Genomic DNA, 25,289 nt, shown 5'->3' on the forward strand with positions numbered 1-25,289 from the left:
AGGGCAATCATGGAGACGCGCTCAGACTGAAGGAAGGCCTTTGGGCTGTCTGGGTGATTACTTCCCGGTGGACGTGGGTGACTCACCGGGATGCCGTATCGGGTCCGATACATTGTCCTCATGGCGACACTTGATCCGCACAGGCAGAATTCGTTCATGTCAGAGGCAATCTGACACGAAAGGCACAGGGGAAAGAAAGCCCCACAGAGACCTGAGAGCAGGGTGAAATCACAGAAATCAGTCAAGACTGTAAGGAGGTTGACTTAATCATAACTCTTCCACAGGCTTCCCGGGGGGCTCAGTGGTGAAGAACCCATCTGCCAGTGTAGGAGACATAAGAGATATGGGTTCAGTCCCTGGGTTGGGAAGATCCCCTGGAGGAGGTCATGGCAACCCACTCCAGTATTCTTGCTGGAGAATCCCATGGACGGAGGAGCCTGGTGGGCTACAGTCAATGGAGTTGCAGGGTCGAACACAACTGAACCCGCAAACACACACACCGCTTTCAAGAAAATACACACTCAGGAAATGGCCCTAATGGACACTTGGTGAAAACAGTGGGGTCACCTGGCTCTTTATGTCTTGCTTCTAGAGCCTACACACACTGGGGAAACTTGCTTGTCATATGCCAGGTCAGATTTAATGGCAAAAATGCCTGCCTTGCCAGGATGGGAGGGGAGTCTGGGTGAGAATGGATACATGTATACATATGGCTGAGTCCCTTCACTGTTCACCTGAAAACTATCACAACATTGTTTGTCAATCGGCTATACCCCAATACAAAATAAAAAGTTTAGAAAAAAATTTGCCTTAAAAATAATTGCTAACTTCTCCCCCGACAACCTTAACTCATTAAATCATCAAAATAGTCATCCAAAAAATAAAAGTTCCTGCCTTGTTGATCTGAGCCTGTCCAAAGTATCTTTCTTCCTTATCTTTGTTTACATATGGAGCATACTGGCATAGGAAGTTTGTGGCGTCGGAATGTCTGAGCGACCCTCTGGAAACTGTGGGAGAATGCTTAGGATCAGAAAGCAGTGAGTAAAGAAATAATTGGAAAAATGAGAAAAGCGGTAGGAAACAGATTCTAGATGCTCATTCTGGCAAAGAGGAAAGTTTTATCATTGTTGTGAGGATCAAAGCAAGTAAAAGTTAAGGGATATTGACATAAAAACTTAAAAAAACTTAAAAAACATACTGAAATTTCACTTTTAAGAGTCTGTGTGAGACAAAAAAGGACCAAAGGAAATAGTGACAAACAGGAAACTGTTCTCAAACGGGCCGAGCTCAAGCTTATTTTGAGAAACTCTAGGGTGGAGTTTTGTCATGGCTCTACCCTAGATGAGATAAGAAAACTCTTATTTTTTGATTGATGGTTTTCAGCAAAAGGCTATTTGCACAGAACTTGGAACTTCCATCGTATACACACACACACAAAAGAGGCTCTTTCTCAAGATAGTGGAAAGACTAGCCACCCAGAGAATGCCTACATTCCCTTGGGCAATAGACTCTGAAACAGGAAATTGTCTTACACCAAGGTGTGTTTGGTGCTGTGAAAGAATTTAAGGTTAGGAAAGCTAAAAACCTGAAAGCTTCCTGAGATGGACCGACCACAAGAGTCACAAGAATAGTGAAATCTGGAAGCACAGACTCAGCCCTGTAGGGAGAAGAGGAAGTAAAGAGAAGAGTGGAGAAACACATCAAGAACACCGGGAGCTAACGAGGTGGGAGATATACAGCCGGATGGTCGATCTGCGTAAGGATAATAAATTCAAGGCAGGCAGGTAAAACGAATGAATAAAACTGGTTGAAAAAAACACAAACTAGCCAACAGTGGATGATGGACATGAATATGGCAAAGTGTAGAGTGAAGGTCCCTTTGAATAGGGTTAACTAAGCGGGTTAGAAGACTCAAGAGTCCCCTGGACCGCAAGATCAAACCACTCAGTCCTAAAGGAAATCAGTCCTGAGTATTCATTGGAAGGACTGATGCTGAAGCTGAAGCTGAAGCTCCAGAACTTTGGCCACCTAATGTGAAGAGCTGACTCCTTGTAAATGACCCTGAGGCTGGGAAAGATTGAAGGCAACAGAAGGGGGTTGCAGAGACTGAGAAGATTGCATAGCATCACGAACTCAATGGACATGAGTTTGAGCAAACTCCGGGAGATAGTGAAGGACAGGGAAGCCTGGTGTGCTGCAGTTCATGGAGTCCCAAAGAGTCGGACATGACTTTGCGACTGAACAACAACAAGTCAGCTTGGCAGCAGCTACTTCTGCCAGTTGAGAATGAGGACTCCTCTTTCCAGATTTTCCAAATTTTCAAGAGAAGCTGGAAATCTAGATTAGAAAGCTACAGTTTTGTGTGGAATCTGATCTGAGCGGGGAGGGCACCATGTCCTGTGGCATGCGGGATCTTAGTTCCCTGACCGGGGCCCCCTGTACTGGAAGCGAAGGGTCCTAACCACTGGACTGCCAAGGAGGTGCCCGGAATCTGACTTTTGTATGGTTTCTACTGTTTTAAAGTTAATACAGCAAGAGGGGTCTTTATGTACAGGACAAACAAAACACACCCAGTAGTAAAGTCTGCCCAGGTGTTCCACCTTGTGACCGCTGATCTCTAGAATAACACAAGGATTTCAGTGAGAGGATAAGCAAGCGATTTTTGTTATGGCAGTGACTGCGTGATTGTAGCCCAGGAGAAAGCAACAGCTACGTTTACTTACAGATCCCTATGTCATCAAAGCAGTCAAAGGTGCCGGTTTGCCAGTCACTAGACCCCGAGACCACCGAGCCATATCCTGGCTGCGAAACAACTGGGTTCATTTTCAAGACTGAGTTCAAAAGGGACTGCCTGTGAAAACAAAACCAAAAAATTATTTAACACTTAACTGTTTTGGTTGGATATAACATTCAATTCAGAAAGCATTTCCCTCCTCCTTTGGTTGGAGTCAGTCACATTCAACTAACTTAGCATAACATTTCCAGACCATTGCTGATAGTTGAGAATTAAAAATATAAAAGATAGAAAAGCAGCATAAAGGAGAAGGGATGAGGATTCCATCCTCAGGTTGTCTGGTTGTGTGTGTGTGTGTGTGTGTTTTCCCCATTCACCGATTCCTCTTTTATCAGCAAGATGATTTTTGTGTGTGTGTGTGCTGTTTTCAAGACAGCTATTTTGCATTTGAAGTATTTTCATTTAATGGTCATTATAATCAGTTTTTACAAAGCAAGTTCACAGGCATTCTCTCAGTTGCTCTGTAGGAGAACTCTGTGAGATGAAGCTGTTTACTTCTCCATAAAATTGGTGTTATGAAAGCAGATATTTCTGGCTAATGTCAGCATTAGCCAACTAATACCAGTGGTATCCTGAAAGCTAAAGTTTACTTGGAAAAAGATGAATTTCTCTTCTGAATGCTTCTCCGAGAAAAGAGGCTTTAAGTCCCGCAGAAAAACCCAGTGGTTGCAAAACCACTAGGATAGGGTGTCCCCCCATACTTTTCACATTTAATCCAGTGATCAAGTTAAGTCTTATGAGCTGTTACCCAGTAACAGCTCTCAAGAGAGAAAATGTCCTTGATTTCATTAATGACTAATGCTAAAAAACTTTCTCTTTTCTTGTATTGAATCTAACTATGCCGTGCTCTATAGTTTTAATTTTATTTTTTGGTATTTATTTATTTATTTGGCTGTGCTGGGTTTAGTTGAGGCACACGGGATCTTTGATCTTTGTTGCAGCATACAGAATTTTTAGATGCGCATGTGGGATCTGGTTCCCTGACCAGGGATCGAACCTGGGACCCCTGCCTTTGGAGGGAGGAGTTTTAGCCACTGGATCACCAGGGAAGTCCGCGTGCTCTGCGGTTTGGTCCCGGGTCACTGTCAATACTTCCCTTGACTAGTTGGAGGGCAGCCTCTACCCGCACTTCCCGCTGCTTCGCTGCCTTCAGTCTTCCTCCCCTATGCTGCTAAGGAAGTCTCCAGTCAGAGATTCTACCGCTGTGCTTCCCAGTCCTGACTCTGCACCACGTTCATCCTCATGCTCGGTTACAGGTAGATACAGCGGATATGCAATAGGATATTGCTGAACTAATTAGCAGAGCGGTGATGGTTAAAAGTCATGAGAATGGATAATATTCCCTTGTCTAACGTAGTGAATTTAAATTCATGAAGGGTAAGACACAACTCTTCAGTTTTTATGTAGAAGTGTTTTGTATTTATAAAGGAGTCTTATTAATTAAAATGGGAGAAGGAAATGGCAACCCACTCCAGTATTCTTGCCTAGAAAGTCTCGTGGACAGAGGAGCCTGGTGGGATGCTGTCCATAGGGTCGCACAAAGTTGGACACGATATTCTACATAGAAGTTATTTTCCACTGGTTTGTTTACAGATATCCTGTCTTAGAAAATCACTGTCACCTTGTTAGCTAACATTTGTGATATAACTTACTTAAATACAATAGAAAACTTGCTTATAATCGACAAAGTTTTCTTTTACTTTTAAAAAATTTACTGGGGGTAAGAACCAGTTGAGGGGGGTTTTAAAATTATACATCCCTAGAAATTTGGATTTAACTTAAAAAGTCTAGAAAGGGATTGAGGAATCTATGTATTCAATAAGTACCACAGTGCTTCTTAAGGGAGAGGGGCTGATAAAAAAAATGTAAGAGTGATGAAGGGGACCAGCTGTTTTATTGCCTAATCTGACTGCTTTTAAATCTACATCATATTTGTTTGACTGCTTTCCCAACCGCTGATTTTTCTGAGAACCAAATCAAAAGAGTATAAGAAAAGAAAAGAATAATTCATTCAAAATCTTTCTCTCCAGCAAGTCTGGCCTTGTTTTGGTATTGGGTGTAGGTACAAAGCCAGAAGGGAGGTATCAGAACTTTGAATAAGGAGGAGAAATGAAGAAGAGAACTCATCACGTAGGACTCTCCAGTAGTGAAATAAAAGGTCTGAAACTGCAGAGACACTTGCATAGCCCCGGAAGGACAGGTATAATAGTTCACAGAGGAAGTGGTGGCATTTATCGTCAATCAAAACAAGTTTGTTCTAGAAAGAGATTCACAGAATTAGAGAACGAGCGTGTGGTTGCCCAGGGGGTGGGGGTGGGGGCAGGAGGGAAGGTGGGGGAAAGGACAGTTAGGGAGTTGGGATGGACACGTACACACTGTGATATTTAAAATGGGTACAAGTAAGGTCCTACTATATAGCACAGGGAACGCTGCTCAATGTTACGTGGCAACCTGGACAGAGGGGAGTTTGGGGGAGAATGGATACATGTATATGTATGGCTGAGTCCCTTCGCTGTTCGCCTGAAACTATTATAACAAATAAAAGTGTAAAAAAAAAAAAAAGGCAAAAAAACAAGTCTATTCTGTGAATCTCTTTGATCCCATGGGGGGTGTAAGATAAACATCTGACCCAGGGACCTGAGCTGAAGTCTGAACATATGATTTGGGAACAGGTTTCTTGGTTTTTTTTTTTTTTCATCATTTGTACTGGAGAAACTTGGGAAGGCTCACTGGAGAGCATGTGATTCTTGTGTAGGCAAGATAATAGACATTCTAGACAGTGAAAATAACGTGAGGACATGCCTAGGGGGCAAAAAGAGTGTGGAAGGCATGAGGAACAGTAAAGACATTTGCTTTTTGGAGTAGGAAAACGGGGTCAGAGTACATGACAAGGGTACTTCAGGCTCTGTTTCTTATACTCGCAGCAGACATTGCTAATCAATCCTAGAATGTTCCTGCTGGACGTATCTTCACAAGACAGGGTATCAGATGCTCCTACTCTTTGATCAGAGTTGTCACACGATACGTAAGACATAGTTAACAAATAAGAGTAAGTTGTATAGGTAATGTGTGGTTCAGCTCTGAATGTTACAGATATACCCCTGGCCTCATGAAAGAATTATCCATTACTTTAAAAATTATTTACTGGGAAAATCAGTATAGTTAACATATACAGAAAGCTGCTTCTGCTACTGGGTGTGTGTATACTATTAAAGAAAGAGCAATGTACAAGTAAGACTACGTTCTTGACAGAGAACTGCTTTATAATAAAAAACCAATGTTTTGGTTATCAGTATAGGTAACCAAAATCAGTTTAGCCAATATATCAAAAAGGAAAACTGTCCTTAAGTACTTCCCTAGAGACCCCAAAGCTAAAAATTACTCCAGGGCAAAAATTGTATCTTAAATATTCTTCTAGCGCTTCATATATTTGTTGTGTTGAGTCGTTTAGGGTAAGGATAAAATTTTCTGTGTTTGCTTAAAAAAAAAAAGTGAATAATTTCCTGAATAAGAAGTATTGATAAAAAAAACCCCAGAACCTGGAATGGGCAAATGCTGCCATTGCTATATATGAAAACATCTGTCCTGGTATGTATTAAATATCTATTAATTCAATTCCCAGTCTAACACAGGGACTCATGCCACTTGCTTTAAAATCCCTAAATTCCCTTTCTTAAAGTAAAATTTTTAGAAAAAGTGAAAGTGTTAGCTTCTTAGTCATGTCCAACTTTTTGCGACCCCATGGACTGTAGCCCGCCAGGCTCCTCTGTCCATAGAATTCTCTAGGCAAGAATACTGGAGTGGGTTGCCATACCCTTCTCCAGGGGATTTTCCCAACCCAGGAATTGAACCTGAGTCTCCTGCATTGGAGGCAGATTCTTTACAGTCTGAGCTACCAGGGAAGAGGTGTATTTTAAAAACACCCTACAATATATGTGTGTATGGATGTGTATGTGTGCATATATGTGCTTATTTACAGATTTTGCATTTCTGAATATCAGAGACAGACCTTCACCGAGGGGCAATAGAGATCAGTGATTCTTAAATTATGATGTGCACAGGACTCACCAAGGAGTCCTTTTAGAAAGCAGATCCTTATTCAGTAGATCCAGAGTGAGACCCAAGATTCGCCTTTTTAACAAGCTCGTGGGTGGTGTCAATGCTATTGGCATCTGGCCCACACTCTGACTTGCTAGGGCCTCGATCATGGTTAGGAACCGGTGGAGACAAATGAAACTGGTTTCAAATCTATTTTCCACCTGCGCTGTGTTCTGAGACAATTAAACTAAATTCTCTGAGAGTCAGTTTTAGCATCTTTAAAATGAGTATAATCTGACTTTCTTCTTTGTCGTTTTAATGTGATGAGACTATGTCTGTTAAACCCCATGTTCCCTGTGTGTCAGTGACCTGACATTGTTTTAAACTAAATGCTGCCAAGTAGCAGTGTCCATGCATGACTTATTGATACAGAAAAGCACCTGGGATCAATGGGTTAGAAGTCAGAAAGCTTGGATTTTAGTCATTGCTAGTGTTTGGGAAGCTCAAATAAGAATACATACATGAAGACATTTTGAAAGCTGCAAATCACCATACACATGGGAGAGCATCTAAGCGCCAGTGGACGTTGATGGAAAACATCTGAACGTGGTGTGTTGTAGATACGACCATGCTACTGCTACTGCTAAGTCACTTCAGTCATAGCTGATGCTTATATAGAGTGCTATGCTTCTCATGTCTGGCTCCTACTTCACATTGGTCTCTATTTAATATTCACAGCAGGCCAGAGCACTCAGGGGATTAGGCTGTTAAGACTCTTTTCACTGCAGACAAGAAAACTGAAGCAAGGAGAGTAAGTGCCAAGGCCAAGGAAAAATCATGATCGCTAGTCAAACTTCTTTAATTTATAGACGAGAAAATGTAGCTTGTCTCAAAGATTGCATGTTGGCTCCACATGCTCTTCTTAGTCTCATCAGGGAAAAGATATGGGGAGCATCTTATGGGAAATGTTATAGGAACCAAAAGATGAGAAAGTGGACCGAGAAGCATGATCAAGTGGTTAAGGTCGTGGACTCTGGCCCCAGGCTCCAGCTCTCCCAGTGACTAGCTACATGACCTTGGGTGAGTTACTTCACCTCTCTGTGCCTCAGTTTCCTCATCTGTGAAATGGACGATATCAATAGCACCCAGGTCACAAAGTTGTCATGAAGATTAAATGAGTTGATGTTTGAAAAGTCCTTCGAAGGAATTTTGGCAGAGTAAATACTTCATGAATGTTAGTTAAATAAAAACAGTGGTACTGGGCCCTGGAGGAGACAATACTTCCCCCGTCCCATGCTTCTTTTATACTTGTAGGAATTGTAAAGTGTGTGTAGTTTTCCCACAGGGCTGCAGAAAAAGAGCACTGATAGAGGAAACAGAAAATAAGCCACACAGAAAATAAGCCCTGGTGGTCCGATGGCCAAAAGCATATCCTCCCAAAGTAAGAGACCCAGGTTCGATCCCCAGTCAGGGAACTAGATCCCACATGCTGCAACTAAAAAGATCTCAGGAGCCTCAACTAAGACCCAACACAGCCAAATGAATAAATAAATATTTTTAAAAATTGGTCTTAATAAGGGAAAGAAGCCACATGTCCAAAGTGACAGACTGGCAGGGCTGCGATTTGAATTCAGTTCTAAGGGATTCCAGAAACTTCATTCTTCTTCCCACTGACCTCTGTCAATCAGGGACCACTTGAAATGAGCAAACCCTGTTCAGTATTTTCCTAGAGGGTCCCTTCTCAGGTGAATTTTGGGGTCTCAGGAAGCTAGACAGTTTGTGACTAACTGCTTTTTTACTTTTTAATGTATGCATGTATATATGTATGTATTTTTAATATCTTGAAATCAGTCAATGAAAACTTGACCTGGAGTTTACAATACATGTGTATAGAACTGGTTCTCAACCAGAGATGATTTCAACTCCTGGGGGACATTGGGCAACATCTGGAGACATTTTGGGTTGTCCCAGCTGGGGGACAACTGTATAGAGGCCAAGGATATTTCTAAACATCCTGAAAGCACATTTTGTTTTAAGAAAAATGGGGCGGAAACATGAGCCTGAAGCCTGTTGAATGCAGTCTCCTAGCAGACAATGACCAGCAATCCTCATGAGGAATGAAACCTTGCTCCTTGCTTCTGAGTTCAGAAATGTCCAAAGTGGGGACTCCCCTGGTGGTTGGTCCAGTGCTCCCGTGCAGGGGGCCTCGGTTCCATCCCTGGTCTGGGAGCTAGGTCCCATAAGCCGCAACTAAGGCCCTGTGCAGCCAAATAAATAAATATTTTTTAAAAAAAGTTCAAAATGCATGTGCTGGAACTCAAGGATCAGGACAGGATCTTGGTCCCCTCACAGGTGTGTTTACATCCTATTCAGTAATGCTTCTCCTGTGTGGCAAGTCCTGTTGGGACTTGTCCCCAAACCTGCCTCTTGTCTCTTCCTTCTGCTTATTTTTCCTAGTTGACAGTTTAATCTCTCCAGTTATACTGTTTTCTTTAAATAGCCCTTTAATTGAAATGTAATATAAAGTTGCTCAGTCATGTCCTAATCTTTGTGACCATATGGATTGTAGCCTGCGAGCCTCCTCTGTCCATGAAATTCTCTAGGCCAGAATACTGGAGTGGGTAGCCGTTCCCTTCTCTTTATATACAGTAAAGGATAGCAATTGTAAACATGACTGATGAATTTTCATCAAGTGAATTCTTGAAACCACAGCCTGAATCGAGAACTAGGATATTATGGAACCCCAGAAGCCCTCCTTACTCTTACAGGGAGTCTAGCCCTCCACCCAGAGGCAACCTCTCTCCTTTCTTCTAACATCAGAAGCTCATTCTGCCTGTGTCTGAGCCTCATATTTGTTGAATTATAAACATTATTTATTCTTCTATTTCTTGCTTCTTTTGCTCATTGCTGTATAATATCCCATTTTATAGACATACCACAATTTCTTGACCCATGCTACCATTGTATTGTTTCCAGTCTGGACTGTTACTGATAATACAATACTACTATGAACATTCCTGTACATATCTTTAGGGGGACTATGTATGCATCTCTGTTATATGTATATCTAGGAGTGCAATTGTTGGGTCCCAAGGTTTGTAAATAGTGCCAAACAGTATTCCAAAGTAGTGGCACTACCTCCATCAGTAATGAGTTCTAGTATGAGAACTGATTACTCATCAGTAATGAGTAATCAATATGAGAGTTCCAGTTGCTCCACATCCTAGCTCATATCTGGAAATGCCACTATCTTTCTTTTTACTCATAGGCTTCTAAAGAATCTGGGAACCAGACACCTAGGTTTAAAATTGAGAAAAACAGAAACTAGGGTTAAATGATTAAACAGAGTCATCACATTTATGAAAACAAAAATACATATTATTCGGTTAAATTTGAAAATTATGTCCCAAGCAACACTGAACTGTGGTGTTGGAGAAGACTCTTGAGAGTCCCTTGGAGTGTAAGGAGATCCAACCAGTCCATTCTAAAGGAGATGAATTCTGGGTGTTCACTGGAAGGACTGATGCTAAAGCTGAAACTCCAATACTTTGGCCACCTCATGAGAAGAGTTGACTCATTGGAAAAGACTCTGATGCTGGGAGGGATTGGGGGCAGGAGGAGAAGGGGACGACAGAGGATGAGATGGCTAGATGGCATCACCAACTCAACGGGCATGAGTTTGAGTGAACTCCGGGAGTTGGTGATGGACAGGGAAGCCTGGTGTGCTGCGATTCACGGGGTCGCAGAGTTGGACACGACTAGGCGACTGAACTGAACTGAACTGAAAAAAAATTATTTGTTATTTGAAATTCAAATTTAACTGGGCATCCTATATTTTATCTGGAGGGTTGGAGAAGGATTTTGGTATGAGGTAATATCGAAAAGACCCTAATGCTGGGAAGGATTTGGGGCAGGAGGAGAAGGGGACGACAGAGGATGAGATGGCTGGATGGCATCACTAACTCAATGGACATGGGTTTGGGTAGACTCTGGGAGTTGGTGATGGACAGGGAGGCCTGGCATGCTGTGAATTCATGGTGTCACAAAGAGTCGGACATGACCGAGTGACTGAACTGAACTGAATACCAGTGTAGGGGCAGTTACTGCTCCCCACACTTACAGGAATGGGAAGTGATGGTGAGGAGGTGAAAACAGTGGGCTTTTCTAGGTTGTGCAGTAGGCCCTTTTCTCCACTACCACCTGCCCCACCCCTGCCGCCCCTGCCATAATGCCCCAAAGGACAATAGTTTATTTGATTTCTAGCTTAATTATTTAAGAGCATTTCCTCTGGGAACGTATAATTGTTTATTCATGGATAGAGGAAGGAAAACTGAAATTTATTGAGCAGTTTCTATTGCCAGTTTCCATGTTTGGCAATCTGATGTGTGATATTGGCCTTGCAACAATCTTGCTTCGTGTGTTGAAATCTGATACTTCGAGAAGAAAAGTGGCTCAGCCTGGTTCAATGCCAGGCCAGCTAAAGCCCTCTGTCTCGTGGAAGGAGTTTCATTGACTTGCCTGGGTCTCACATGGGCTCTATTTCTCTCAGCCAGTCTGATCTGTCTTGATGGGGTTGGGTGATTGTTGCCTATCATTCATTCACTAGGGCTTCCCAGGGCTCTTCATTCCCTTGGTTTCCCCCTCTTTTCTCCTCTGTCCACCTCCTTCTGGCTTTCAGCTTCCTGCCAGATCATTCCATGGGTTCTATGCCACCCATTTCCGGATCAAGGAAGTTACATAAAGGCAGCTGAGAAGGCCTTGCTTTTGATCACTTTGAGATTCCGTAGCACTTAGCAACCCACAGCAGGCCTGTCTTCTAGTCCCTGGTCTAAGTCTGCGTCGCACACCGCTCCCCCAGCTCCAATGTGTCTTTAGCAGAATTCTGCAGCCTCCACGTCACACTGGACCAGTTATAGTGTTAACCAGAAAATGGCATCCCCAAATGCCATTTTGGCCTTGTTAGGATTACAGGAGTATGTGTGTGTATATGTGTGTGTGTCTGTGTGTGTGTTTGTTGCTCAGTCGTGAGTGTGAATTCATGGGGTCACAAAGAGTCGGTCACAAAGAGTCTCTTTGTGACCCTATGGACTGTAGCCCACCAGCCTCCTCTGTCCATGGGATTCTCCAGGCAAGAATACTGGAGTGGGTTGCCAGTTCTTTCTCCAGGGGATCTTCCCTGACCCAGGGCTTGAACCTGGGTCTCCCAAACTGCAGGCAGATTACTGAGCCACCAGGGAAGTTATTTTGAGCTGATTATTTTGAGAAACAGCAGACTCGGGAGAAGATAGGAAAGAGAGTAGAAGTCATGCTTTAAGGGAAATGTATATTTAGAAAGAAGATCACCATTTGTAAGGTGGTCTCCCTGCCCTACCAAGAAAAGAAGAATGACTCTAATAAGATATAAATCATAAGAAACTCTTGGATGGACCAGGCCCTTTTCTGCATAACAAACCTTATTCTTGTTGACCTAGCCTCCTCCCCATAACTGGTCCATTCCCAGCTTCTCTTTTGCTTTTAGCAGAAGATGATATTTAAGCCTGAAGTCTGAGCCACTGCTGAGAGTTACAGTTTTCCTTCTTTTCTCCCATGTATATGAGATATAGGTGTTAATCAATTTCTGCTTTTCTCTTTATCTTCTGTTACAGGGCTCCAGCTGAGGAGATGGATGGAAAATTATTTTTCTTCCCCTACAGTGTCATTTCTTTTCTTTAAACTTTTTTTTTTTTTTTGGCTGTGCTGCAGGGCATGTGGAATTCTAGTTCCCTGACCGAGGATTGATCCTATGCCCCTGCATCAGAAGCAGAGTCTTAACCACTGGACTGTGATGTTAGGAGACAGAGGAGGAAATGGTCCCTTTTGGTTTATAGACTGGGAGTGAAAAGAGATGATTAGTCTCACATCGCTATCTGACCTCCAACCCCCTGTAGCCAGCCCCAAAGACCGTCAGCCCCTGCACCTAGGAAGACATCTCCTTTCTTGATCTTTTCCAGCACCCAGCCCCCCATGGCAGGCCCGAATCTGCATCTGGAGCCAATTATCTGGATCTCATAAGAATCCCTGTTGTCTGTATCCTAGAAGGATGCTGCCTAATGTCCTCCCAATTATGTCATTTCTGAAATCTTAGCCAGAACAATGAGAACTCTCAGTCATAAGGTAATTTTAAAATGATTACGCGCAATTGATGGTATGGCATTTTCTAATGGAAGCTAAATCTTTTTATTTTTAAAAGGTCACTCGAAAACATTTCTCCTCATGGTTAAAATGGTGCTCATGCCTGCTAACGCTTAAATGGGGAGCCCTCTTGTATTTTTTTGTTAATTGGAGGATAACTGCTTTACAATGTTATGCTGGTTTCTGCCATGCAACAACGTGGGTCAGCCTTAAGTATACATATGGCCCCTTCCTCTGGAGCCTCCCTCCACTCCCCTCTCTGTCCCACCCACCTCTTGCGTTTTTGATAGTGCAAGACTGGGAAATTTTCGGACACCAGGAAAGTTCAGTTACCCTCCTTTCATCAAGATGGTGAAGGGGACTTGGCTCACTAAAGCCTTTAATTTGGGGACAGGGTAGAGAATAATGATCACTTGATAAACTGGATCCCTCCAGGCCCACACTATCATTGTACCATTAGTAATCTCTTTGGTGACCTAATTCATTAAGCTTCGTCTCTACTTTTATCTAAGTTATGAAGGGCTGTCAGGCATACATGGTTCTAGGGAACGACTGCCTTTTCACAGCCAAACCCCATAAGCTTGCCCTCAGAAGCTCTTTACAGCACAACGCACTCTGTTTTCCTAGTCCTTCCCTGACCCTCTCCCTCCCGTATCTGGTCAGCTTCCTCACCATTCTGTAAGCTTTCCATCTATGCCATTCCTGCTGTGAGTTTATACCTCCACTTTCTCTACTGACCAGTCAACAAACATCTCATCTCAAACGCTATCTCCTCCAGGAAGCCACTCCAAATCCTCCAAGTTGGGGTTGCCTCTCTCCCTCCTTTGAACTTGCTCAACGACACTTGGGTGGTGTGGTGAAGAGCCCCCTGGACCTGGGGGTCAGGCTGCTGGGCTCTAACCATAGCTCTAACTATCGATACTTGGCTACCTCTGTGCCTTTTCTCTAAATGACAGTGATAGTACCTTCACTTCCTTCTCCCCAGAGTCATTAGGAGAGCTACAGTAGCTATAATAACTTCAGATATAAGCCAAATCTAATTATGCATACTCTGAGAACTTCCTTTTTTTTTTTGGCTTATTTTTGGCTTTGCTGAGTGTGGTCAGTGGGTTTCAGTGATCCTTGTGTCCCTCAGAGACAGTGGCCTCCACATAGCTTAGAAATTACTAAGTTCTTGGTGGGGTTCAGGACCCAGTACCCTAAAATATGACACCTTGGCATACTGAAGCTGAAGGAGTTTGCAGGCATGTTAAGTTGCCTCAGTCACGTCTGACTCTTTGCGACCCCATGGACCGTAGCCCACCAGACTCCTCTGTCCATGGGATTCTCCAGGCAAGAATACTAGAGTGGGTAGCTATTTCCTTCTCCAGGGCATCTTCCCGACCCAGGGATCGAACCTGGGTCTCCTGAGTCTCCTGCATTGGCAGGCGGGTTCTTTACCACTAGTGCCACCTTCGGGGAAGCTCCTGAAGGGGTTTGAGAAAATAGCAAAAGCAGGAAGGTCTCTCCCTTCACATGTCTTCCCAGAAAGCAAGAGGTAAGTAAGAGAAAGGTACCCTCTCTGAACCAGAAGGAAGGCAGACATCCTTAGCACCAGAGATGGAATTTAGGGCTAAGAATAAGCAAACCTTATTACTTTTTCACCATTTAGTACCCCTCGGGCAAACCCTCTTATCTTGTCAACTCCAAAAATTTATGGTTTCTCTGTCTAAAAGTATAAAAATTTCCTGCTCTGGTCACTTCTTTGAGTCTAATTTTCTTGCGAAAGTTCCCATGAACCTGTTAAAATTTAATAACATTTGCCTGGATTTCCCCTGTCAAACTTAGTTTAATTTTCAGACCCAGCCAGGGACCCTAAGAGGGTCGAGGAAAGCTTTTCTTCCCCTACATATTCAGTACTAAGTTTATTGATTCATTTATACCAGTGAGTTTCAATCAGGGGTGATTTTGCCCACAGGGGACATTTGGCAATGTCTGGTGTTATTTTGGTTGTCACCTCTCAGGGTGACGACGGCTTATTGGCACCTGGTAGGTAGAGGCCAGGGAGGTGCTTCCTCTCTCTCTGTCCCTTCCCTTCTCTTCCACTTTGTACCCATTCCCACAAACAAGAAATTCTTTCACTCACTAGCATGAAGGCTGAGAAATTTTGATTCATAGTCTTGCCCTGTTTTTAAAAAGATTTGAACCATCTACTAAATTACATATAAAACTAGACACAAAAATAAAGAGATCAGGGAAAATAAAGCCAGGAGTAAATTTGGCACTTACTCTAAGGTTCCTGTACAGTGCTTGGTATGGGCTGAAAACTAGTCTCTGAGCTTCCCACTAGGCAAAGCAAAGAGGGAATACAAACATTTAGGAGATTGATCACACCCATAAAATAAAAAGAGATTGAGACCTAGACAGATTTTTCAATTTCCTCAACAAGGAGATGATACATAAAATGCAGTGGCCATAGCCTATCTCAAGAACTCTACAAAAGAAAGAGCAGTGACTTTCCCGAACCTATTCCCTAATACACAGTTATAGCACAATTCTGGGGTAGAATCAGTGAAAGCAAAAAGCTAAAATGATCCCATCCGAGTATCTACCTCTCCGATAATTTGCGATGATTCAAGATTAAAAATCAGATTTTTTAGATTGTTCAGTGAAAAACATGGATGGATATTCTTGAATATTCCTCCATGAATAGTATTTTCACCACCTGGGGTTTGTTAAGATTTGTGCAGCACTGAGGCTAAATTGGAAGTCTTTGCCAAGAGTCTGAGTTCAGATACCCATCGAGGGCTGCCTATTACACGTAGCAACAGGTATGCAGAAGAAAAGGCATATAAAGCAAATGTAGTGTTATAAAAATTGAAAGATGCAAACAGGACATGCACCTGAATAGAAGTGTGGAGGTGAGTTGATGGTCATCCTGATTCAACATGGAGATAAGCTAAAGGCATACCTGCAGGAAAGAATGTGTTTTCCTTTTATAAATCCTTTCTATTAATAAAACTGCTTTAGCAAGTGACCAGTGGGGAAGCTTAGAAAGGAGACTTGGCCAACATGGGCTACGACTGGCATTTAAACATCCATTTAAAACAAGCTGGTGTTTTATTGAGCAGGGCATCTTTCGCACACGCCAATGAATCACATCTGACTGTACAACTGATCAAAGTCCAAGTTCTACACCAGAGAGCTGGAAAACTTTTACACCGGGTGTTACCAAAACCCACCCATTGTGATGATAGAAGAAAGCAGTAAAATGCTCATGGACTCTCATCTTACGTAATATGACTTCCTGGCTGGGCTTCCCTGATGGCTCAGCGGTGAAGAATCCACCGGCCAATGCAGGAGACACAGGTTCGATCCCTGGTTTGGGAAGATTACTTGGAGAAGGACATGACAACCCACCCCAGTATACTTGCTCGAGAAATCCCACAGACAGAGAAGCCTGGCAGGTTACAGTCTATGGGGTCCCAAAAGAGTCAATATGACTTAGCGACTAGGCAACAACAATAAACTTCCTGGTCAATGCTATGAAGACAAAAATTACAACATGGAGCCTTAGATTTTATAATAAGTTGGCCACTTGGCTTCATTCTGATTCTGGCCCCATTGGTCTAAGTGAAGGAGGCTTTGGAATTGATATTTTTAAAGCTTCCTAGGTGATTCCAGTGTACAGGGAGGGCTGAGAATTAAGTTATCATAATTATTATAGGATGTCTATCCAAAATGATGATTTGAGTACTGAAGTAATGGTGCGTACATCTTTTACACAAAGATAAAACACACATTTCCTCTCTAATCTCAAATTCCCCTCCTACTTAATTTTTCACCCCAAACATGTATAATTTTTAAAACTTAGTTCAAATAGTACAGTCAATGAACATAAATCTAAATATCACAAACATGTCAAAAGAAAATGTTTCTTTTAAATCCAGCATACAAGGCTAACCACTATTTTTTTTAGGGGGGCACATGGCATGTGGGATCTTTAGTTCCCTGACCAGGGATCAAACCTGTATTCTGTCAGTGAAAGCACGGAGTCTTAACCACTGGATTGCCAGGGAAGTCCAAAGATTAACTATTGTTGACATCTGTGATGTATGTCCTTCCATTTAATCCAATAAAAATTTGTTTTGTGTGTGTAGGAACACATTTTAATGAGTTTACTCCCAACTGTGGCAATAAAACATTTTTCCTACAGGGAAAAGAAGGCTGTTTTCTTTTTTGTTGTAACTGGAGAGTGAGCATTTATCTCTTTTAGAATTGGGATCCAATCATTGGGCTCTAGCTCAGAATTATTAGTTAAAACTTCTACCGTGACTCTTGAGTTGGTGTAAGGGAAAAGAAAGTCTTTCTAAGAAAGAGTTTGTGTTCTTCCAGCTCATCCCCCAATTTATTTCTGTCTGCAGAATAAAAGGCTGAAATATTATTGGTTGAGTGAATGAATCCTTGAGTTAGAAGTTTTAAGTCATATACAGCTATGAAAACTCTCAACTAAAATCAGATTCCTCCCTTAGGCTATTATTTTCTCAGACTCATGTCTTGCCTTTCTTCTATCTGTTGTCTCTTCACTTCTTTCTTGGAAATCTTTGTCTCCAATAGGAACTCAGCAGGGGAGAATCCCAGGAAGAGAAGAGGGGATCACCAGTTCCTGGACTTGCAGAGGGCTTGTCTCCACCCATGTTTGGAATATCTATTATCTGGTCTTATCAGCATAGCAAACCTGTAACTGTCTCAGATTTAATATCTTGGCTAAAAGAACCAGAAGACCTAAGAAGTACAGGACTGTAATTTAAAACTTGCTGCAACTTAAATTAGAACTGGAATCATCAGTCCTTTGAGTTCTGTGGGTTGAAGATCACTTACAGCTAATAGCTCCATTCACTTCAGCACAAACATCTTGAAGGGACTTAGCTGACTTTTAAAAAAGTCTTTTTTTGGTCAACAATCAACTTTGCTAAATAGTTTTAGATTTTGTGCTATTAGCATGGGATGGGGTTGTGGGGGGAGGCAGCAGGAAGAGCCGTCCTCCCCACTCAATGCCCACAAATTGCATTGGTGACGGAAGAAAAGAGGGTTAAGATAGTGCTGGTCATTAGCCATAAAATCAAAGGTCAAAAGTTACAGAATGGTGAATTTGGGTGGTGTCCGTAATCCAGGGGCTTCCGTGGTGGCTCAGTGGTAAAGAATCTACCTGCCAATGCAGGGGACACAGGTTTGATCCCTGGGTTGGGAAGATCCCCTAGAGAAGGAAATGGCAACCCACTCCAGTATTCTTGCCTGGAAAATTCCATGGACAGAGGAGTCTGATGGGCTACAATGGGTTTTCCAAAGAGTTGGACACGACTTAGCAGCTAAACAACAGCAGCAACAGCTGAAATCCAAAACTTGAGCAAGTCCTATCCAATACTTTCTACGACGATAACTAAAACCATTTCTGGGTGCTGTAGTCAGTATAAATGGATCTCAAAACTTCAGTGAAAATATGATTAGCTGGTGGCCACAAAACACTTAAATGTTGACAAATTTAACTCAGGAAAAAAAGCAGGAGCCAATACACTTAATTACCAAACTTTTGTTCTCCTAAAAGCCTCTGGATGTGGTCTTCCAGAAGATGATCTATGCGCTAGGAGGGGGAGCCATTAAACGGACCCACACATTTTTCTGCGTGCACACGTTTATCTCTGTTCTTACCTCCCTACATATCTGCACTAAGAGGGGCAGATGCTAAAAACGCACATGTACGTTTATCTCCATTCTCACTGCCTCCCATCCCACCCCCATAAAACCCAAATGAGTTTAAAAGTAGTGTTAAGTGCTAATTTCTCAATAAAGCTGATGGCTGAACAATGATGCTTGCTCAGTACTCTTGGCTTCCTCTGCATTGTGCTAATACATGGAAGTGCACTTCCGATGGATTGCTTGGATGGCTTCGAAAGAGCTAAACTAAGCATGTCCTCAGGGCTGCAATAAAGTTTGGGCAATAAAGTGAACTAAAATAAAGGAAAAATATTTATTCTCCTTCCTCAAATAAAGGTAACCTTTGAGGGAAATAATCACAATTACACTGGACTTCTTTACATATGGAGGAATGTAGATGAATAGCATACCACACGTTTTTCAGTGTGTTTAAGACCTCATCACTGACTCAGTGGACATGAGTCTGAGCAAACTCCGGGAGATGACGAAGGACATGGAAGCCTTCAGTTTGGGTGTGCTGTGGTCCATGGGGTCGCAGAGTCGGACATGACTGAGTGGCTGAATGACAACAAAAGGCCTCTCAGAGGGCTTCCCTGGTGGCTCAGACAGTAAAGAATCTGCCCACAGTGCAGGAGAACTGGGCTCAGTCCCTGGGTGGGGAAGATCTCCTGGAGAAGGGAATGGCAACCCACTTCTGTATTCTTGCCTGGAGAATTCAATTTTTAGAGGAGCCTGGCGGGTTATAGTCCATGAGGTCGCAAACAGTTAGACATGACTGTGTGACACACACACACACAAGGCCTCTCAAGGCTTCCCAGGTGGCTCAAATGGTAAAGAATCTGCCTGCAAATGCAGGAGAAGCAGGAGATGCAGTTTCGATCCCTGGGTTGGGAAGATGCCCTGAAAAAGGAATGGCAACCTGCTCCAGTGTTCTTGCCTGGAGAATCCCATGGACAGAGGAGCCTGGCGGGCTGCAGTCCATGGGGCCACAGAGTCAGACACGACTGTGTGGCTGAGTGTGAGCGTCTGACCTGATATTTTTAAGATCAGCTGTTTTCAGGTCCCTTGCCTCTACTGGAGTCTGAGCTCTATGGATTCTGGCCACTCATCTTTTTATCCTAACATGATGCCTGGGGCAGAGTAGAGGCTCAGTGAACAAATGTACGGATACAGAAACAGTAAGTCTCATACGCACAATTTCAAAGTCTCGAGACCAGACATCCATCTAGATGTCATGCCTTTTATCAATCATCTTTAAGAATTAAAAAAAAATCTTTTCTCCCTGACCCCTTTCTTTAAATCATACACGTGAGAAGAATGAATCATTCCCTCAACAGTGAAAATACTAAGATTTGCCTGGGTAATATTGCCCATAATAACAACAATACAAATCAGGAAAGGTGACAAATGGCCAGACTGTGATGATCTCAAAAATTTGTTTTTGTTATATAAAAACAGACAGAATTAATGTCAGACAGTAAAGTAATAATAAACTGCAAACTCTAGCAATGGTAATTTCCACAGCAAATCTTGAAACTAATTATAAAATAACAAAGTTTCTAGAAGGAATTTAGAATAATCTGCCTAAACACACCAGTCTTAATTTCTTCTTTATAACTAAGAATATTTTTTCACTTAAAAAATATCTCTTCATCTTTAGGAAACAGTCTATACACAGGATCTTATGAACCGCCGCTGTCAAATTTAATTTAAAAGACAATTACATGTTGCAGACATGTGGGTTTTAACAAAAATTCACTATTATTCAATTCTACCTTATATTAGTTATATGATAAGAATTTACTGGTTCAATAATTTATTAAAATTATTTTCTTTTGAAATAGGATGAAAGAGAAAGACAAGAAGTTTGCAACATTAAAGTTATTGCAAAAATACTCACCACACACAGGCTGACTGCAGAGGACAGCAGCTCAGATCAGCAGGAAAAACCTTTGGAACACGACTATTTTGTTGTGCAGCCCAGGGCTGTCATCAGTTAAGGCGGGGTTGGGTGGGAGGGAGGTGTGGAAAGTTAGGAGGTGGGACTGGAGGAAAGAAAGCAAGCCTGTCTTTACTGCTTGGGGTGGGGTGGGGTGGTCAGTGTTTCTCCATTTAAGAAAGTGGACACTCCGTTCATCTGATTCCATTAATTTTATGTGACATTTGCCTGATAATACTGCTTCCTTAGACAGCAAGATTTATCTATGATTGGGCAAACAACACATCTTATGAGGGTCCAAGTTTTATTTACTTAGAATTTTTAGAATTCATCTATTTCCTAAGGCATTTAAGGGTCTTGACACATGTTTAAAAGTGAGAATTGAGCAGCTGGCCTTACGATTCAAAAATGCTAAAGACATATTTGATTTCCTTCTTGTCAGATTGTTTTCTAAGCTAACGTGCTGTATGGCCAATGAGAGACAAGAGAAGATATTGAAGGTTAGGAGTGCAGAGAGGGACAGTGGCAATTTTGGAGTCACCCGTCTGGTGCTGGTGTGGAGCCTAGATTCTAGAAGGCAAGACTGTCATCATGGAGATCACTGCAGGGACAATTTCATAGAAAGAGAAGGTGCAGGGTTTCCCTGGTGGCTCCGCAGTAAAGACTGCCTGCAAAGCAGGAGACTCGGGTTCCATCCCTGGTCAGGAAGATCCCCTGGAGAACAGCATGGCTACCCACTCTGGTACACTTGCCTGCGAAATCTCACGGACAGAGGAGCCTGGTGGGCTATAACCCATGGGGTCGCAAAGAGTTGGACACGACTTAGTGACTAAACAACAACCATGAAGAATGCAGAGGACCTCAGCAAGGATGGCAAACAGAAGCGCAGCTTTAACGGAAGCCAGCATTCCTATTGTTTAATCACAACAGGAATGGGCAGTTCTTAGAGAACGGGCACAGCGATGAGGGAGCTGAATCACTTCATGAATCAGTAGCTAGGTACATGGATACGCAATACTGAATACGAACACTTCAATTGTTTCCTGGTTGCTGATTTAAAATGTGTTCATTTAGCGGAGGTTAAAACATTATCCTTTTCGATGTGACTCTAAGTTGTAGAGATTTTCCCACGGTGTTTGAATATAAAACTTGAATGAGTTTTATCACTGAAATTACTTTATGTTCTCCTTGGTTAGTTGTATGTACAGAAGTTGTTCTTGGAGGCGGAAAATAAGGGGAAAGAAATACCTGGGCACTCACTGATTTTAGGGCGACCTTCGTCGAGTCTACTGACATTCACACATACCACTGAGTAGAAAACCCAGGTATCAGCACAATCATACGACCTTATTGTAGAAGACTGGAGTGTGAGCCAAAACCATAGCACTCAGCCAAAATGGGTGGTGATATCATTCCCGTCCTAGGAGAGTTTATGACCTGGGAGGTGAGACACACCATATGGCCCATAGAGAAAATATCCTTCCCTGGTGGCTCAGTGGTAAAGAATCTGCCTGCCAGTGTAGGAGACTCAGGTCCCACCCCTGGATGAGGAAGACCCTGTGGAGGAGGAAATGGCAACCTACTCCAGTATTAAAAGAAAGAAAGAAAGAAAGAAAGAAAATATACTTTTGTTGTTCCTTCAGTTCAGTTCAGTTCAGACGATCAGTCATGTCTGACTCTTTGGGACCCCATGGACTGCAGCACACCAGGCTACCCTGTCCTTCACTATCTCTCAGTTTTCTCAAACTCATGTCCATTGAGTTGGTGATGCCATCCAACCATCTCATCCTCCATCACCCCCTTCTCCTCCTGCCTTCAATCTTTCCCAGCACCAGAGTCTTTCCCAATGAGTTGACTCTTCAAATCAGGTGGCCTAAGTAGTAGAATTTCAGCTTCAGCATCACTCCTTCCAATGAATATTCAGGGTTGATTTCCTTTAGAATTGACTAGTTTGATCTCCTTGCTGTCCAAGTGACTCCTAAGAGTCAAAGCAAGAGGTCATCAAGTTCTAGGCCACTTATTCTGTGGATCTTTGGCAAATCTCTTAACAAAAAAGGCTGTAATGTATTAAATCTCCAGCATGTGCTTAAAGCACAAAATCATTTCGACTAATGTGTCATATATCTTCCTCATTTGACATTCATAGCAACTGTCATTGTTACTACTACTACTACCACTAATAAGGAAACTAAGTCCAGAGAAGTCAAGTAGTTTCCAAGGGCCCTACAGCAGCTAATCTGAAAGAGCGGAATGTGAATCCAGGCTTATCTGACATAAAAGTCTGTATTTTTCCACTATGACTCTCAACTACATAACAGTGGTGAAAACATCCACATCTCAGGACCCTGGTGAGGATTAAATAAGATAATATGGGAGAGCCTGGATACATGAATGATATGCAATAGAGTTGCGTTTCCCTCCCCTCTTACCCCTACCCTTTCCCAAGATGAGGCCCCTTTTTAAGGTTCTTTCAAAGCCATCTGTGTACCCCTCTCCTCCACAGTAGGACATCTCACCTGCCCCATTCTCCAGCTGGACACTGAGCCCTTTGAAGGACAGGGGAAGGCCTCTGTCACTGGCATGAGTGAAATTCAGGGACCCTTGGGATCACATTGAAATGTCTTTAGAGTTATGGTCCAAGCCAGCCACAGGTGTCACAGTAGTAGAGAATCCACCTGCCAATTCAGGAGACATGGGTTCAATCCCTGGGTCAGGAAGATGCCCTAGTGGAGGAGATGGCAACCGACTCCATCATTCTTGCCTGGAAAATCCCAGGGACAGAGGAGCCTGGTGGGCTATAGTGCATGGGGTCACAGAGGTGGACATGACTGAGCACTGACTCACTCACTCACTGAGCCAGTCACACGGAAATAGGAAAAGAACCACCCAGGGATTAATTGAATTCCATCAAGTGGGGAAGGATCCAGGATTTGGGAACTTCATGCGTTCTGCCCAGTTATACCAATTGAAAACTTTAAAAAGGGACCTACCAGGTCATCTGTGATTGGAGTTAAATCAGGCCCCCCCAGGTTCTATATTCTAATCTCTGATTCTTTTTTATTCATTCACTCAACAAACATATACATATATACTGAGTCCTTGCTATACAACAGGACTGTGTGAGGTACCAGCGATATTAGAGCAACAAACAGGGTTCCTGCTCTCAAGATGCCCCTTTGGTTTTATCCTAGTAAGGGAGGAAGAGGAAAGAAAAACACACGCAAACGCAAACAAACCCCAAGCCAACATCCAAGTGAATAAAACGGTTGCATATTGTTCTAAGGGTTGTAAAGACAGTCATCAAGGAGCTGTGGTTCTGAAAGAGGGAGTCGGGGAAGGCAGGACCTACCTCAGACAGGATGGGCAGGGGAGGCCTCCCTGGAGCAGACACCTGAAGAGGATCGGGAGGTGGCTGTGTGGATGGGTGGGAGGAGCATTCCAAGAGAGGGCAAAAGTCCCGGCGTGAGCTCAGTGGATTTGAGGAAGTGAAAGGAGCATCTGTAGAAGTAGGAAGTGTTCAGATGGTCTATGTGAGGAGTCCTGGAATGGCAGCAGGGAGAGGTTTATAGGACTATTCAGGAAAGGCTCCATGGGAACTTCTGTGGTGGTCCAGTGGTTAAGACGCCGAGTTCCTACTGCAGGGGGTGTGGGTTCGATCCCTGGTCAGGGATCCTACGCGCTGTGTGGCCAAACACTAAAAAGATTAAAAACAGAAACAACAGAAAAGACTCCATGAAGAACTATATATATATTAAAACTTGTTTATTTATGGCTGTGTTGGGTCTTCATTACTGTGTAGGCTTTCTCTAGTTGCAACAAGCGGGGGCTACTCCCTAGCTGTGGTGCACGGCTTCTCATTGCACTGGCTTCTCTTGTTGCACAGCATGGGATCTAGGGTGCTTGGGCTTCAGTATTTGCAATGTACAGGCTTAGTTGACCTGCAGCATGTGGAATCTTCCCGGACCAGGACTTGAACCCATGTCCCCTGCACTGACAGAAAGCTTCTTAAGCACTGGACAACCAGGGAAGTCCAAGAACTATATTTTCAAGGAGACAGACTTGTGAACAGGTGTGTGTGTGTGTGTGTGTGTGTGTGTGTGTGTGTGTGTGAACTCCTGCTGAGAAAATCACCAGGCCATTTTTTTTTTTTTGGTCTTTCTTTGATCAAAAGATGTGGCCTGGCCACAACCTGGCTGGTGTTACTCTTTTCTTTGCAAACAGGTTCCACAAGCTCTGGGGCTGAGAATGTGGAGATTTAGTGGTTGATAATAAATTCTCTGAGAAAAGTGATCAGGTTGGGTATTGACTAGACTGCTTTGGAGAGTCATTGCCGTTTTCAAAAAGGACTAAGTAGCTGCTGGCCTGTGTCATATGGGCACTGCCTGGGGTGGAGTTCTATAACTATTGCTTCTGGGGTTAGTCACTGAGTAAATGTTTATCAAGACAGTCTGGCATAGGGGTGCCCAGTATGGCTTCTGGAGTTAGAATCACTGCTGGCTCACTGTGTGACCTCGGCCTAGCTAGTCACCATCTCTGCTTCAAATTCTTCAAATTCTTCATAGGGTTACTGTTGGGATTAGACAGTGAACGTGTCCTAGCAGTCTGAGCTTCCCTGGTGGCTCAGTGGTAAAGAACCCGTTTGCCAATGCAGGA

The 25,289-nt window shown here is 43.0% G+C and overlaps 1 protein-coding gene across 2 annotated transcripts in view; it reads right to left on the reverse strand.

The window, feature by feature from the left end:
• The window catches only part of LOC138082380 (placenta-specific gene 8 protein-like), a 33,609-nt gene extending 9,592 nt beyond the window's left edge, over positions 1 to 24,017 (reverse strand). Inside the window, exons 1-3 of one of the 2 annotated variants that reach the window (XM_068975667.1) lie at positions 23,986 to 24,017; positions 2,724 to 2,851; positions 87 to 211 (exon numbers count right to left, since the gene is read on the reverse strand). In XM_068975667.1, coding sequence (XP_068831768.1) covers positions 87 to 211; positions 2,724 to 2,823 — 225 coding nt within the window. In that variant the 5' untranslated portion in view covers positions 2,824 to 2,851; positions 23,986 to 24,017. Of the gene's footprint in view, positions 1 to 86; positions 212 to 2,723; positions 2,852 to 20,597; positions 20,709 to 23,985 lie in introns of those variants that run through there. The other variant, XM_068975666.1, reaches the window with a different exon arrangement.
• Positions 24,018 to 25,289: the final 1,272 nt, after the last annotated feature.

The sequence above is a fragment of the Capricornis sumatraensis genome, chromosome 7 (assembly GCF_032405125.1).
Source record: "Capricornis sumatraensis isolate serow.1 chromosome 7, serow.2, whole genome shotgun sequence".
In the NCBI taxonomy this organism is placed as follows: Eukaryota; Metazoa; Chordata; class Mammalia; order Artiodactyla; family Bovidae; genus Capricornis; species Capricornis sumatraensis.